The 16,576-nt window shown below is 38.9% G+C and overlaps 2 protein-coding genes across 4 annotated transcripts in view; one reads left to right on the forward strand and one right to left on the reverse strand.

Moving 5' to 3' along the window:
• The first annotated feature begins 721 nt into the window (after nucleotides 1-721).
• Nucleotides 722-10,589, forward strand: ndufaf7 (NADH:ubiquinone oxidoreductase complex assembly factor 7). Its single transcript, XM_054618217.1, has 10 exons — nucleotides 722-935; nucleotides 1,819-1,979; nucleotides 2,754-2,834; nucleotides 3,498-3,608; nucleotides 4,493-4,706; nucleotides 5,892-5,950; nucleotides 6,361-6,474; nucleotides 7,391-7,534; nucleotides 8,359-8,532; nucleotides 9,462-10,589. Exons 1-10 carry the CDS (start codon nucleotides 857-859, stop codon nucleotides 9,681-9,683), a joined length of 1,359 nt encoding a protein of 452 aa, XP_054474192.1. The 5' UTR covers nucleotides 722-856; the 3' UTR covers nucleotides 9,684-10,589.
• A 330-nt stretch (nucleotides 10,590-10,919) lies between these two features.
• Nucleotides 10,920-16,576, reverse strand: part of LOC129107172 (serine/threonine-protein kinase D3-like) — a 40,214-nt gene continuing 34,557 nt past the window's right edge. For all 3 annotated transcript variants that reach the window (XM_054618575.1, XM_054618574.1, XM_054618576.1), the window contains 8 exons: nucleotides 16,080-16,132; nucleotides 15,225-15,297; nucleotides 14,945-15,051; nucleotides 14,574-14,735; nucleotides 13,634-13,732; nucleotides 13,295-13,562; nucleotides 12,933-13,018; nucleotides 10,920-12,400 (listed from right to left, as the gene is read on the reverse strand). In XM_054618575.1, coding sequence (XP_054474550.1) covers nucleotides 12,227-12,400; nucleotides 12,933-13,018; nucleotides 13,295-13,562; nucleotides 13,634-13,732; nucleotides 14,574-14,735; nucleotides 14,945-15,051; nucleotides 15,225-15,297; nucleotides 16,080-16,132 — 1,022 coding nt within the window. In that variant the 3' untranslated portion in view covers nucleotides 10,920-12,226. The remainder of the gene's footprint in view (nucleotides 12,401-12,932; nucleotides 13,019-13,294; nucleotides 13,563-13,633; nucleotides 13,733-14,573; nucleotides 14,736-14,944; nucleotides 15,052-15,224; nucleotides 15,298-16,079; nucleotides 16,133-16,576) is intronic.

Raw genomic sequence — 16,576 nt, forward strand, 5'->3', positions numbered from 1 at the left:
GAAAGGCTCTGCAACAACATTTAGTCCATAATACAGTGAGTTAAATTAATAAATAAAATGTGAATTTCTTTGCTTAAATACTTTGCTTCTGCTCTGGGTGTCTGGACTGATGGCCTTAGTGTTTCTAAAGATCCTCGCTATGACTTATAAACTTTGTGATAAGATAAGAAAGTTTTAACTTTATTGTCAACCATCTATGTACAGTACAGTATTACATAAAAAAGTTTCAAAGGTTCAGGTACCAACAAAAAGAAACAACGATGAACATAAGGAGCAAACAACAAGATTCAGAAACATGTACAGAACACGATACGAGACAAAGCAAAAACATATAGTTCAATAATAAACATGCAGTGCAATAATAGAAAAATATAAATACAAGTAGTGTAAATATAACTACAGGTAGAATAAATAAATAAATGTAAAGTAAACAAACAGAACAGCAGTTGTATGTTCTCTCAATATATTCATGATATTTATGTAATGTCCAAGTAAATTTATAAATCAACTCACAATTAACATAAATATATATATTAACTCGGATTTGTTAACATTTTATTTAAAAAAACTACATATTGTTGTTTTCATTTGACACCACAAACATGGGCAACAAAAGGTGTTTTTATTGTGAAAGGCTAGCCGGATGTTGTTTCTTTTATTGTGGCGTGCTTCACCAGCTTCCTTCCGTTAGCATTAGCATTTAGCTCCTGCACAAGAGCTAGCAGGCTAGCAGCTGCAGAGCTGGACCACGTGGGTGCAGTGAGAGTTTGTTTACACTTGTTTGCTGCCTGATAATGAAAGAAAGCCACATGTGTTTTCATATATATTGTGTTACAGTGTGTTTAGTGGTATTTATATGAATATAAACACCAGAATGAGGGTTTGTTTTGGGGTTAAAACACATCAGCTGATCAGCAGAGTCTTCTGTCATCAAGGTGAGTGATCAATACTTCTGATTTGATTTGGATTAACAGACACTGATCACTTACTGTTATAACTATGAGACACTAGGCGCTATTAAACCTCAATTTTATGTAATATTTGCATGTTTTCTGTTAAATTTGATGCATTTTTTTTTACATTATTTAATGTTTTATTTCACATTTTTTGCCTTTTTTGTTGGTTTGATTCATTTGTGCATCCTCTATTATATGCTTATTATTGTGTAATCCATGAATTGTTATACAAAATATTTAGGTTTTGTTTACTGGATTTCATTTCTATGTTCTGAACTGTACATTTATGTAAATTAATTCAAATTATTTAGGCTACAGAACAACTCTTACACCTTAAGACCTCACAAAATAACTTTAAAGCCATTTATATTCATCACAAAAATAACTGCCTTTTCTATAATGAGTATTTATAATATTTTGTATTCACACAAAATAAATTTATATTTATAGATTGATCATATCTTTAAATACTTTACATTATTACTGGAAAATGTTGTTTTTTTAACAGAAAAAAACATCTAATTACAATAAATTTGGTCATGAGGTTGGCAAAAAAAATATATTAATAAATGAAAATTTAACAATAATAAAAACACATTAATTTGGTTTCATGAAGGATGTTGAACAATATATTAAATTACTGATAAAACAAACAGAATCAAGACTGTTTGATGTGGCTCTTTTGTAAGTGTTTTATTTAAACACTGAATTTGTATAATGTTCTTTTGTTTAATACAAAACAAATCAGGGAAAGTTCTTTATTATTAAACATATATATATATATATATATATATATATATATATATATATATATATATATATATATATATATATATATAATGTTTGTGTTTGTGTTTGACAGTGAGATGTCGAGCCTCTCAGTCCAGGCTCTGCTGCAGCTCTCCACCAGATGAGGAGAAGCCTCGACCCTCCATGCTGAGACACCTGACCTCCAAAATAAAAGCCACAGGTCCCATCACGGTGGCGGAGTACATGAGGGAGGTTCTCACCAACCCAGTGACGGTGAGTGATGATGGGTCACATACAGACCGTCTGCAGGTCCTGGATCAGTCAAAGAAAACAGCCTGATTGATTTGATTTGCTTTTATTGTGAAGAACTTTGTAACTTTTATTTTGAAAAATAAATCTTTACTTACACAGTACAACATAGCAACCCTAAATATTTAACTTTTGATTATTGTTTTAATGAATAATGTAGTCAATAACATTTTTAAACAATAGAAAAGAACTCAACATATTGTCTCCAGATTGGAGCTAAATCGATTTCTGGATTAATCGATTATAAGTCGATCAACAGAAAACTAATCAGCAACAAATTGCTAATTGTTTAAGTCAAATTTAAGCAAAAAATAGCAAAAAAAAAGGTTTTTACTTCTCAAATGTGAAAAATGTCTATATTTATTTATTATTTTATATATTTTATAAAAGCTTAAAATACCAGAATTTGGGGGGGAATTTTACAAGATAAATAGCAATACATTTTTCTGTTAAACTAATTAAATTAATATAAGTAATTGACCAATTAAATTCTGGTTAATGAGCGTTGATTCTTTGTGGGTTTTTGCAGTTCAAACAGATATTTAGTCGTCTGATTTATTAATATAATATACAAATGTGGCTTTATGGAGCTTTTAAAAGCCACTAATTGATCTCAGTCTTTTAACGATGACACTGAAGGAGCCTGGTTGGTTAATTAAGAAGCCTGGTTTCTCCAGAATGTCTTCTATTCTTTTTAAAAACCTGAAATAGTTCAGACTGATTGTTTTTCTCTCTCAGGGTTACTATGTGAGGAACAACATGTTGGGACCGGACGGAGATTTCATCACGTCACCAGAAATCAGCCAGATCTTTGGAGAGGTGAGGCTGGAGACGTTCAGCTTAACAGGAACCAAATATACTCTGTTTGTTAATTTAATACTGAATATTTCACTTTAATTTAATACAGAATATTTCACTTTTTTACATTATGTAACTACTCATCCTCATTAAACATCTACATCTACTTTTTCTACAAGAATAGAGTTTTGTTTCACATCACTGTTAGCTGAATATAGTATTATACAGTAATAGAATAATAATTATAATAATATTAATAAAAGGAAAAGATTCCTCAATGATGTAGAAAATATAGTTAAAATCTAGATTTCCATATTTGGAAAACCTTGAAAATATATTTTAACTTTTAGAAAAGTTATGAAATGATTTAAATTTTTTTTTACATAAATTTAAATCCAAGTACCAGATTTCTTTGCTTCATCAGTTGTAAAAACACCCAAATTATTTAATATTTATACAAAATAAATAAAAACAAACCAGTGTTAATTAAACATAACACTCTTTTGTTATTCTGAAGCTAACTAATGGATTAATCTTATAAACGTATCTTCATCCTGAAAATTCACCAAAAATGAAAGAAATCTTCACGTCTTTTAACAGGAAAGCTAACAGAAAAACTGCACATTTTCCTCTTCTGTCACTTCTTGATGTGTTTTAAACGTCTGAACGTGTGTTCGATTCCAGCTGCTGGGCGTGTGGATCATCAGTGAGTGGATGGGAGCCGGTCGACCCAAACAGCTGCAGCTGGTGGAGCTCGGACCGGGGAAAGGATCGTTAGCCGGAGACGTCCTCAGAGTACGAACCTTCATCTAGTAGAGGAAGTAAACAAATATATATTGTGTGTGTGTGTGTGTGTGTGTGTGTGTGTGTGTGTGTGTGTGTGTGTGTGTGTGTGTGTGTGTGTGTGTGTGTGTGTGTGTGTGTGTGTGTGTGTGTGTGTGTGTGTGTGTGTGTGTGTGTGTGTGTGTGTGTGTGTGTGACTTCTAGACAGCGAGGACATCCTCACTTCTTCAACCTTTGACCTTTAAGTTAAGACTCAGTTTAAGAGTTAAGACACTCTACAGGTGAATAGGGTAAAACAATTAACTAATAGATATCAACATGAAACTTCCCCAGTTGATTACTGACATTAAGACAATTATCTTTTGTATTACAAGTTTTCTGAAATATTGTGTTTGAATATGCAAATGAGGCATTATCTTTCATACATTTCCAGAACATAAATCTAAACATTGGATAAAGCCAGGTTCAAAATTCTTGTTTCTTTTTGTTGACATATTGGAATCAAAGGTTTATACAGAGGACATTTTGGATATCTCTTCGTATCATTTCATAAATCAGAAAATACTGTCAACAGACGTAAAAAAAAAAAAATCAATTTTCTCCATTTTTTTTAGTAATAAATGTTGTATAAATCAGGCTATGAATGATATATGAACAAACCCCTCTGTAGAAACCTTCAGAATATAGAGAGGAATGAAGCTGTAAAGTTTGGTGTATGTAAGAGCTACTGAAGTGGAGATTTCTGGATCAGAGTCTGAGAAAAAACTCATTTAGAGAAAACGTCCTTTAAAGATATGTTTAGTTAAATTACATGTTGAAGACTCTACAGGTGAATAGGGTAAACAAACAGCATCATGTGATCACCTGTGTGATGACGCTCTGTGTTGTTTCTCCAGGTGTTCAGTCAGTTGCGGTCGGTGGTGGGTGAAGCCTCGCTGTCTCTCCACCTGGTGGAGGTGAGTCCGGTTCTGAGTCGTCTTCAGGCCCAGAATCTGACCGGCAGCCGCAGCAGAGAGGCGGAGGCCGAGGACGAGCCGGTGTACCGCCGCGGGGAAACCGCCGCCGGGCTGCCGGTGTCCTGGTACCGCCGCTTAGAGGACGTCCCCACAGGTACACCTGATACCTGGGAGAGGAAACTCTGGTTCCTATGAGGAACTTTGATTTAGTGTTGTTTTGGCGCCCCCTGTGGACTAAAGTGGTAGTGTCTCTGAGCACCAGAGGCCCTTTAGAAACCCTCTCATTCCACTGCAGCAGGTCTGACAGTCTGACCGCTCAGTCCTGGTTCTGGTTCTCCTGTTCCTCACTCCCCTCCAGCAATACGGGAGCCGGGAGCTGACCCAAACTCTCCTCCTCCTTTCCCTCCTTTCTCCTCCTCTGGTCCTCTCTTCTTTTCACCCTCCTCCTCTCTTCTGTCCGTCCTCATTCTCTCCTCTCTCCTCCTCAATTCCTCTCTCCTCTCTTCCCTCCTATGTCTTCCCTCCTCTCTCCTCCCTCCTCCTCTCTCCTCCTCCCTCTTCCTGCATCCTTCTCTTCTCTCTTTATCTTCTCTCTCCTCCCTCCTCCTCTTCTCTCTACCCTCTCCTTCCTACTCCTCTCATCTCTCCTTTCTCTCCCTCTCCTTCTTTCCTCCTCCTCCTTCTCTTCCCTCTCCTCCCTTCTCCTCTCTCCTCCTCTCTCCTCCCTCCTCCTCTCTTTCTCTCCTTCTCCCCTCCTCTCCTATCCCTCTCCTCTCCTCCCTTCTCCTCTTCTCTCTACCCTCTCCTTCATCTCTCCTCTCTCTCTCCTCTCTCTTCCCTCTCCTTCTTTCCTCCTCACTTATTCTCTCCTCCTTGCTTCTCTGGACTGGTCTCTGCTGGATCTGGGTCTGTCCACGGTGGACTGGTCTCTGCTGGATCTGGGTCTGTCCACGGTGGACTGGTCTCTGCTGGATCTGGGTCTGTCCACGGTGGACTGGTCTCTGCTGGATCTGGGTCTGTCCACGGTGGACTGGTCTCTGCTGGAGTCTGGTCTGAAGGAGTTTCTGGTGAACCTTCATGATCTCATCTGGTTTCTCCAGAATCCGACCCGGTGGCTCCGATGACGAGCTTTAAGAATAACTTTATAGAAACAGACGATCTTCTCTCTGATGGTCTGTTTACTGATGGAGGTCTATAGAGGATCAGGACTACACTGAGACTGATTCAGGACCAGTTAAAAGTTCCTCACTGTGAATTTAAATATCTCATATTGTTTCTCTTCTTCTTCTTCTTCTTCTTCTTCTTCTTCTTCTTCTTCTTCTTCTTCTTCTTCTTTCAGGATTCAGCATCTTTCTCGCTCACGAGTTCTTTGACGCTCTGCCGATCCACAAATTTCAGGTTTGTTTTAAAGTCGCTCTTTTTAGAACTCTTAATGTTTATTTATATTTATTTTAATTATTAGTATTTGTTTTTGCCTGATTGATTAATGTTGCACTTTCATTTTATATTTGCTTATTTGTTTACTTTCGTTGATGTTTTTTAGGTGAGATTCCTCCTATAATTACAGAGGATTTGAAAAAACTTCACCTCCATAACTTTATCTTCTCTTTTTAATCTTGTGTTTCTGCTGTTTTGTTTTATTGTTAAACACATTTATTCAAATCTTAAATTAGCTGTAGTTACCCTTCAGTGCCGTCCACCACCGTGTCATTACACTACACCACCACCAGATGGAGCCAAAGTGAAACAAACTGCACAAACAAACCTCATGTTTGTCAGTTTATAACTTTATGTTTTTCTTTATGTAGAGGACGCAGAAAGGCTGGAGGGAGGTGATGGTGGACATCGACCCGGAGAAGACGGAGCAGCTGAGGTTCGTGGTGGCGCCGTCTCCGACTCTGGCCTCGTCCACGCTCGTACAGGTGAGAACCTGAAAGAATGAACTCTAAACCCGGGAAAGAGAAGCTCTTAAAAGTAAAGTAGAAATACAAATGTCTTTTTAAAGCAGAGGAGGTCAAAAGAGTGGGATCATTTAAACGTTGGAGTAAAGAGGGAAGAACATCTTTAATCTTTTAAACTCCCTCAGATAAACTCTTTGAGGTTTTTTGTTTTATAGCCTCCATCTGGTGTTTCTGCCCACATTTAAACCTCCTATATGTTGGCAGTCTGTTTGATTTGGCCTCTCCGGCTCACTTCACACACGCTTTGAACTTCCTGCCAGAGGTCTGACATCATCATCATCACCACCATCATCATCATCAGTCTGTGTGGATGAAGAGACTGCTCTTTAAATCCAGAATGAGCGTTCAGGCTCCGTATCATCAAACCATGAGACCCTAGAAAGTGGATTTAAAGATAAACAAATTACTTTACTTTGGGAAAACATCTAATTTTACATCCTTGTTATTCAACTGATGCTCTTTTATTTATGGTAATTCATGGATGCAACTCAAAGACATCACTGGGTTACTTTAAAGACATTTATATAAAAAGCATTTTTGCAGGGAGATCTGGAATTTAGAGGGATTTATGGCAAGACGGTGGAAGGAGTCAGGGGAGAAAACACTGCTTCAAACACTGATGTGAACAGACATCCACATTTAGGCCGTCTTTGTTTCTAAAAAGTTGAACAATGATCCATTTTATCTGGTTTCTACATTAAAGAGACGTTAGTGTGTGATTTATTTATTAATAATCATCAAAATGAATGAATTTATTGAATGAAACCTCGACTATGTGGGTTAAAAGTCAGACTGTGGTTTCCAGCTGAGAGTGATTCATTATTGATTGAGTCATAGTGTGTGTTTGTGTGTATGTGTGTGTGTTTGTGTGTGTCAGGCGGATGAAAGGCGGGGTCACGTGGAGGTTTGTGCGGACGGCGGCGTGGTCGTCCAGCAGATGGCCCGGCGGATCGAGGAGGACGGCGGCGCGGCGCTGATCGCCGACTACGGACACGACGGAACCAAGACGGACACGTTCAGAGTGAGGAGGAGACGATTTACACCCAGTGAACAATTTATGAGGAAACAAGTATATTTATTAAAATGTGAAGTTTACTGGACTTATTTTTAATATATTGAGAGTTTCTTATGTTTTTCTTATTATTATTTATTATAAAAGAATATAATTTAATATTAAAAACCCCTCTGAATATAATGCAGTCATGTACAACATCACCTTTACTACCACAATAATATTAAATAATAATAATAACAAACATAATTGAATTAACACCTTTTATGATAGTGTAAAAAAAGAAAAGGACATGAAGGCATCATAAAAGTCGACTTTTATACAGAAACAGTTGCATTAGATTGCATTTCATTAATTAAATAACAAAGTGTCTGAGGAGATCTGCATCAATTTCAAAAAGTACTTCAGTAAAGTATTTAAAGGAACAGTTCAACATTTTTCATCTGGCAGAGAAGATTTGAGATTTAGACCTTTTTAAAGTGAAGAGGATTTTTTTGGGACAGTCTGGACATTTTGTTCTCTCTTCAGTTACCGTTGAAGGAAACAGATGTAGGAAGCAGAGGAGTCCATCTGCTGCTGACGGAGAGGAAACCAGGCCGACGCTCCTCTTCCTCTCACATTTTTCGCAATTTTCACACCATAATTTATAATTTAATTAAACCAAATTGAATCAGTTTCCTCGGAATAGGTTAAAAAAAGTTTAATGATGTTCTTTTTCTACCAAATATATGTGAGATTTTCCTGGAAATCTGAATTATCTGCAGAATTCTTGATGCTAAATATAACTATGTAGGACTGTTTACTTACCGTCTGGATTTCTGGTTCTTATTCAGGGTTTTAAAGGTCACCAGCTCCACGACGTCCTCTCCTCCCCCGGCTCGGCCGACCTCACCGCTGACGTGGATTTCAGCTTCCTGCGGCGGATGGTCGGAGGGGTCGTGACCTGTGTGGGACCCGTCACCCAGAGGACGTTCCTGAAAAACATGGGCATCGACTCCCGAATGCAGGTGAGCGTGACGGTCTGTTAATAACTTATAACCATCAACGTGATCTATTTCCAGGATATTGTGATTATAAATCATTAATTTATTAAGTGTCTTTGGCTATAAATGCGAAAATACAAAGCTTTTTTTAATCTAATACCTATTTCTGAACTGGAGTCACCAAAGTGTCATTTTATTCTCATTCCGATTTAGTGTTTTAAAGAAACAAATAACTATAATCTTTCACAATAATATGACATTTTTTGGTAGGGAGAATAAATAAGTGTATTGATTTAAAAAATTGGGCAGAGCGAGACATTTTATAGATGTAAAGAAAATGTTATTTCTAAATAACCTCAAACATATTTTTGACATTTCTTGTTACTTATCAAACCACATATATGGTGAAAAGATATTAAAAAAACTACTATTTTGCAGAGCTTTAATGACACATAATTTGCTTCACACTCTGTCATGATATCAGATTATGGTGCCCTAAAATATTTGACAATTTTTTGAGATACTTGAAATGATATCAGTCAAATTCATCTTTAACTTAGTTTATCGTTCTTTTTTTGAAAATAAATTACACTTAAAATATGAGTGTGTTTCAACCAGACAGCAACCTCCGGTTCTACAGAGTGAAGTCAAAGCTTCATGTCTTAAAGCTGCATTCTCTCTCCTGTCCATCAGGAGTCTATGAGAAAATGACTCTACTTCTCTCTTGATTTATTCCCTCAGTAAACATTGTAAACATGAGTTTATGGTCTCAATCTCTAGTTTCAAGTCTTCTTCAATACAGCATGATGTTCATTTAGTAAATGATGCTCCATTTAGAGTCAAACAGACCATAAAGCAGGGGATGCTTTAGGGCGGGGCTACACACTGATTGACAGATTTGATTCACTGAGAAATAAAAACAATCTTTCACCTCCTCTGTGTTTCTCCTGCAGGTTCTGCTGAGGAGCTGCAGCGACGCCTCCACCAGGAAGCAGCTGATCGGCAGCTACGACATGCTGACCAACCCGGACAAGATGGGCGACCGCTTCCACTTCTTCGGCCTGCTGCACCACAGCCGGCTGTCCAAACCCACGAGAGCCGAGGGGCTGAAGCTGGAGAAGAAGAGCCCGGCGCCGCTGCCTGTGGCCGGGTTCACCGAGCTCAGCTTCTCATGAAGACTTTCAACGACACGGAGAGAAAGAAGTGTGGAGAGAAAATGGAACTCTGACAGAAGGGGACGATGCTGTTTCTACAGCCGACATTAAAAAGCATTAAGAGAGTTTAAGAGAAGAAGTTTTATGTCCAACATGAAGTGAGCTAAAAGGACAGTTTCTCTTTAAGTTAATTGTAAAGACGTTTTAATATAAAGATGTAAGGAAATAAAGAATTTGTGCATTTATTGTTCAACAGTTCATATACACGGTTTTCCTAACAACATGAAAAAAACACTTTTTATATTCCAAATTCTACAAAACCTGAATCTTTTCCTGAAACTCTACATGAAAGGTTGAGAGTTAACATGATCCCTAATTAGAACTGTGCAAATGAATCCCAGGTTGAAAAGAACCTGAAATGTTTTGTCTTACACGGCCTACCGACAACGGATACCCAAAGAGACCTGTGACACCTCCAAAGGTCAGAGGTCAACCCCGGCAGCAGGAGGATCTCTTCCCTCTCCTCCTCCGTCCCCATCTTGAAGCGGTTAGCTGAGCTCACAGTCGAGCAGCCATCCCCGGCCGCTCCTCCGGTGGCGTTTAACAGATCGTGTTACACGTGTGAGGAGGTTCGCCGCCGCCAACGCAAGCAGCCGGCCCTCCAGAGGAGCGGCGGAGCGAGGCCATCGTGTTCAGGACGGGTAATTAAATGATCGTTTCCAAACATCCTGCTGGGGATCATTATCAGCTTTTCCTCTGATTCAGGAGGGGATGTTTAGTTTTGTTTTGTTCCAACCAGACTGTCGTAAAATTTGGAATAAATTAGAGGATTTTAATATGAAACCGCCTCCAATTTAAGATGTTTTATAGGTTCCTCCTCACCACGGGTTGGTTGTGCCTTTGAATCTAACTTAGATTTGATTTCTCTTCTTTCTGGCTCAGTTTGAAGTATGAAAAAAACACATTAACTATCAAATGTGAGGATTTCTAAATGTTCTTTGTTGACTGAACATTGTAAATTATTAAACAGAATATTCTGCAGATTTTCAGACTTCAAAGAAAGCACATTGCTCCGATGATTTCTGTTCACATCAGTGTTTGAAGCAGTGTTTTCTCCCCTGACTCCTTCCACCGTCTTGCCATAAATCCCTCTAAATTCCAGATCTCCCTGCAAAAATGTCTTTAAAGTAACCCAGTGATGTCTTTGAGTTGCATCCATGAATTACCATAAATAAAAGAGCATCAGTTGAATAACAAGGATGTAAAATTAGATGTTTTCCCAAAGTAAACCATTTAATATTTTTTTCCCCATCAGAAAATGTCACAAACATTTCTTGCAAAAATATAAAACTTGTGAAATAAATTCTCAGGTTGGAGTCGGACGAAGATCACTAACGTTCTGCAGAAAGACAAAGACGGACAATAGCAGCTCGATTCTCAGCTCGTCTTCATCGGAAAAAAGGTTTCAGAGAATCACTGAAAATAACTTAATACATTTGTTTCTCTGCAAAACTATAAAGTCTGTAGAATAATAACAAGTACTGAGTCTTATAATAATCCTGTAATAATAATAGACAGATACTTAACATACTTAAAGTCTTAAGAGGTTCACGCTGCTTGACCTGATGATTTATTTTTCAGTTTGCCTGATTGTCACATTTTTAAATCTTTAAAGAAGTTAGCGTGACATTAAATACCAGAAATGTCCTTATTGAGCATGTTAGCATGCTAAGGGTAGCGTGTTAAATACCAGGGTACTTTAATATCTGATAATTGTTGTTATTGTAACTATACGTCAATTAATGTTGCGTAACATTAGCATTTAAAGTAGTAAGAGTTGAGCTAGAGATGTCCTATAAAGGCCACCGTACAACAAATAGACCCTTTTGCTTTTGGTAACAAGACGTTTTCTCCAACGCCACCTTCAGGACAAACTTTACAATTATGGATTTAAGAATCCAGTTCCATCCAATAATTGAGTTTTCTGGTGTTTAATGACTATTATAGATTAGGTACATGTCCACTTATGCAGATGAACAAATAAAAAAAGTTATAATCAGTGAATTCTACTTTTTAAAAGAGTTTCTCAAATAGTGCAAAGACCTCCCAACAAAGAAGAATGAACATTATAGTCAGAACATAATAAACATGATGATTTTTTCAGTTAGCGTCACATAGAAACTCTCTACACATCTTCATGAGATCTAAAAAGTAACAACGACGTCATAAAAATATGCTATTTGAGCTGAAACATTATATAAAGGCTCTGGATTTGGTTTCTAGCTGGTAGCCCTTCTGCGGCTCGACCGGCAGTGCAGACGTTTTTTATTGAATGTTGAATTCTGGGAATGAAATGTTCCTCCAGCTTTTGGCTCTGAGGGGCGTTTGTTATGGCTTGTAGAAAAATGTTCCTTAATAAAAATTCTCAGGACCTGAATCATCGTCACAGTGTCGTCACACAGCTGCCTGAGCGCCGCCTCCCGGACGTCCACGGAGAAACGCCGCGCCTCTTCGGGGAGCGTTTGATTCTTTGTTGAAAAATGTTTTTTACCCTCCGGCGGCCACTAGGGGTCCTCGTCCATGTCGTCCAGGTTGGGCGACATGATGAAGTGGTTGGGGCAGTGAAGGCCTCGCTCGTCGGCGTGCTCCTCCCAGCGGGCGTCGTCGCTCTCGTGGGTGATGTAGCGCTCGCCTCGCCGCGTCTCGAACTCCCTGAGGTCCAGCCAGGTCTGGTAGTCCTGCAGAGGACGAGGACAAAGGACATTAAACCAAATACTGTATATATGAAGTGGCTGTCTTTGTTTTGCAACCTATAAATGGAAGTGACCATATTAGGACTGAGGAGGAGCGACGTAGAGACGCCGTATACGTCTCTGGTGTCGACCTGTCAATCAGTGTGTAGCCCCGCCCTAAAGCATCCCCTGCTTTATGGTCTGTTTGACTCTAAATGGAGCATCATTTACTAAATGAACATCATGCTGTATTGAAGAAGACTTGAAACTAGAGATTGAGACCATAAACTCATGTTTACAATGTTTACTGAGGGAATAAATCAAGAGAGAAGTAGAGTCATTTTCTCATAGACTTCTATACAACCAGAGGAGTCGCCCCCTGATGGTCATTAGAGAGAATGCAGCTTTAAGACATGAAGCTTTGACTTCACTCAGAAGAACCAGAGGTTGCCGTAGGATTTAAACCCAAGAGCTGGTAAATCTAATGATTTAGAAAATATCTCCTGATGTTTGTAAAAGTAAAGAGCGGTTTGTTTACCTGCAGCCAGGGATGGCTCAGCGACTTGTCCACGCTGTAACGCTTCCTCATCTTCACCTGCAGCAGGTTGTTAATGAGGTCCGTGGCTGTGAGGAAGAACAAACACTCAAAATCCACACAGGAAATCTGCTTTGGCTTCATTTTCAGATGGAAATGTATTTAAATGCTTAAGAAAAACACATTTTAGAGATATAAGAACATGAAACGGACATATTAAGACCTTTTAGAGACTTTGTTTCCTGGTAGACAGTTAATTTAATGAACCTAAATTTCTACAAAATTAGAAAAATCAGAGGCTTCTTTCTTTATGTCTTATTTCCATATTTAAAACAGAATCTGTGGTAATGTAAAGCGTCCCTCACCGTGCTCTGAGATCTCCTTCCAGGGGTTGGACGGGTACATGAAGGCGGCGTTCTGGATCTGGTCGTTGATGTCCTCGTCCTCGTTGAAGGGGAACGTCCCGCTCAGGCTGACGTAGACGATGACGCCCACCGACCACATGTCCAGGGATCGGTTGTAGCCTTTGCTGCGAAGCACCTCGGGCGCCAGGTAGGCCGGCGTGCCGACGACGGAGCGGCGGAACGACTTCTCACCGATGATACGAGCGAAGCCGAAGTCGCAGAGTTTCACCTGGAGGACGAGAGGCGTGAATGTACGTCCAGAGAGACAGAAAAAGAGACGGTGATTGGAGTGGTTCTCACCTGAGGGAAGGGATCTGCTGAGGCCAGGAGAACGTTCTCTGGCTTCAGATCACAGTGGACGATGTTCTTGAAGTGGAGATGTCTGAGGGCCACCAGGATCTGTGGACATGAGACCATTAAACACTCGATAATCACAGGAAGAATCCTGGAGATCTTAAAGGACCTCAAATTCACACATACAGGCTCAAAATATCGTTAAAAACAAAGTGGGCGTTCTCTTAAAATTGTCAAATTTCTCCTTAAAGATAAGATAATCCTTTATTAGCCCCACTAAGGGGGCATTTTCAGGATTACAGCAGCAGAGTGGACAGTGCAGACCAACGAAAACAAGACACATAGGTAGAAAAACAAGATCAAAACAAATACATAAATAGTAATCACACAGTAAAGGTTTAACAAATAAGTAAAAAACTTCAAAAACTAAACTATGATATATTCAGACTACAGGGTTGTTAATATTTCACAGTGGATTGCACAGATTATTTATATTGCACAGCGGATATATTAGATTTAAATTGCACATAAATGAATAAATGAATGAGGAATTGTCAGTTTTTGGTTCGTGTTGTCGTCATACATTTGATTGAATGTGGCTGCAGAAACAAGATCAACTCTTTTCTGCAAGAATATGTTTAAAATCAGAGCTTTAAACATGATCAACACTGGAGCTGATTAATTAACGATTAATCAATGAGTCAAGCAACAGATAATGAATCAATTAAACATTTAAGCCATTTTTTAAAGAAAGAATAGCCCAAAATCTCTGGTTGCAGCGTCTCCAATGTGTTTTTTCTCTGTTTTATAATATCGTAATCTGAATATTTTGGGGTTTTGGACAAAACAAGACCAACCCGTGACAAGAAACTCTGTTTTTTGAGGAAGTAATTAATTAACAGCAGGTTAAATCATTAGGAGCCAGTTGTTCCCGGTCGTCGCTGACCTGCGTGACCAGGAACTTGGTGAGGCGTTCGGGCAGCCGGCTCCTCTCGCTGGACAAAATCATCTCCAGCATGTCGCCGTGGAGCTTCTCCATGACGACGAACACCTGCTCGGGGGTCTCGAACATGCACTCCAGGTTAACGATCCCCGGGTGGTGCAGGTTCTAATGGCAAACAGGACGGGAACGTTAAAAAAAAAAAAAATAGAACGATGAACTACAGCTACTTTTTCAGTTGCTCAAGTTAATAAATAAAGAAGGAAAACACAAAGAATAGATGTAAAATTGTGCTTTTGAAGATTGTTTCAGACTTTTATTGTTTCACTTTATTCACATGTATTTGTGTTGAGCTGCTGCAGGCCGGCGTGTCGTACCTGGAGGATGGCCACCTCGTTCCTCAGCTGGCTCTCCTGCTTGGTGGGAAACCGCATTTTGTCGATGATTTTGATCGCCACGTCTCTGCCGGTCTTCCTGTGTTTACCTGCAGAGGATAACACCTTAGCTCTCTGCTCAGCATTTTTAATTATCTGTAGTTTAGATAACATCAGAGGGAGCTATGTGGAATAAAAGGGATTTCCAGCTCCTATTTTTCCCCATATTCTTCAGACAGAATTAATTATGTCTCAAATAAAATGTTGTGTTTCAGCCTCTCACCTCCGTAGACGATCCCAAACTGTCCGGAGCCGAGGACCTCGTCTGCAAAGATCTGATACACTGAGCTGATATCCTGATAACGACAAAGAGATCACACAGGTTTCACTATTAAAAACAAGTACACTGATTTTTTTATTTGCTTTAATGACTTTATGGCACCAATAAACTCACTAGACATTAGAATATAGAGGTTATATTTTGTGTTTCATCACCACCCAGTGAGTACGGAGGCCCGGAAGTGACAAATGATAAATAAGTTACAGAGTAAAAGTGATGTTTTGATTTGATTAGAGTGAGTCCCCAATAAAGTTTGTGTCTTTTGACAAATTGTAGTTTTAAATAGTGTTTGTTGTTATACAAGGAAATGAGAAGTTATTTAAATATAACTTTATCTATATTCAAATTAACATTTTGTAAAAAGAAAATCAGAATGGATTGAGGAGGAGTGACTGGTGTCGACCTGTCAATCAGTGTGTAGCCCCGCCCTAAAGCATCCCCTGCTTTATGGTCTGTTTGACTCTAAATGGAGCATCATTTACTAAATGAACATCATGCTGTATTGAAGAAGACTTGAAACTAGAGATTGAGACCATAAACTCATGTTTACAATGTTTACTGAGGGAATAAATCAAGAGAGAAGTAGAGTCATTTTCTCATAGACTTCTATACAACCAGAGGAGTCGCCCCCTGGTGGACAGGAGAGAGAATGCAGCTTTAAGACTTAACCATATGCATGAAAATATATTTAATCAAAATCTTTTTTATATCCAACATGTTGGGTTTTGGTTTGTAAGACTTGTAACATGAGTAAATAATTTATGCGTAAATGAGAAGACAACGCGAGAGAAGACTTACCACATTTTCTTGTATCTGGGAGTTGGACACTGATATGCTGATAGAGACTTCCTCTGAGGAGACACAAGACAAACAACACAGTATATAAATGTACGAGTGACCCTTGAACCTCACACGCGTGTAAACCAGACGAGCAGGGTTTTATTTTTCTAACCTTCAAATCATTAAAGTCTCATTTCCTACGTTTTCCACGTTGTTAAAGAAAGAGATTACGGAGGACGATTTGTTTGTTCAACGTTTGATGAAAGAACGTTGAGGATGTTTCCAGCTGCGATAACAACCTACAAATCATTTTCCAGATTTCACAGAAATGAAACTACTTCCTTTCTCTGTATTAAAGTACGTGAACACATTAAAGGGACCGTTAAATCAGCCTGATGTTAAAAAGGCCGAGGGCGTGTTCTGTTCAGAGGAAACCTGCTGCTGTGAGTGAATTTCCACTGATGAGCTGATATTGATTTCAGATCGGTGGCCCCGGGGTCTGATGGGGTCATCCC

Source organism: Anoplopoma fimbria, chromosome 18 (assembly GCF_027596085.1).
Source record: "Anoplopoma fimbria isolate UVic2021 breed Golden Eagle Sablefish chromosome 18, Afim_UVic_2022, whole genome shotgun sequence".
Lineage (NCBI taxonomy): Eukaryota > Metazoa > Chordata > Actinopteri > Perciformes > Anoplopomatidae > Anoplopoma > Anoplopoma fimbria.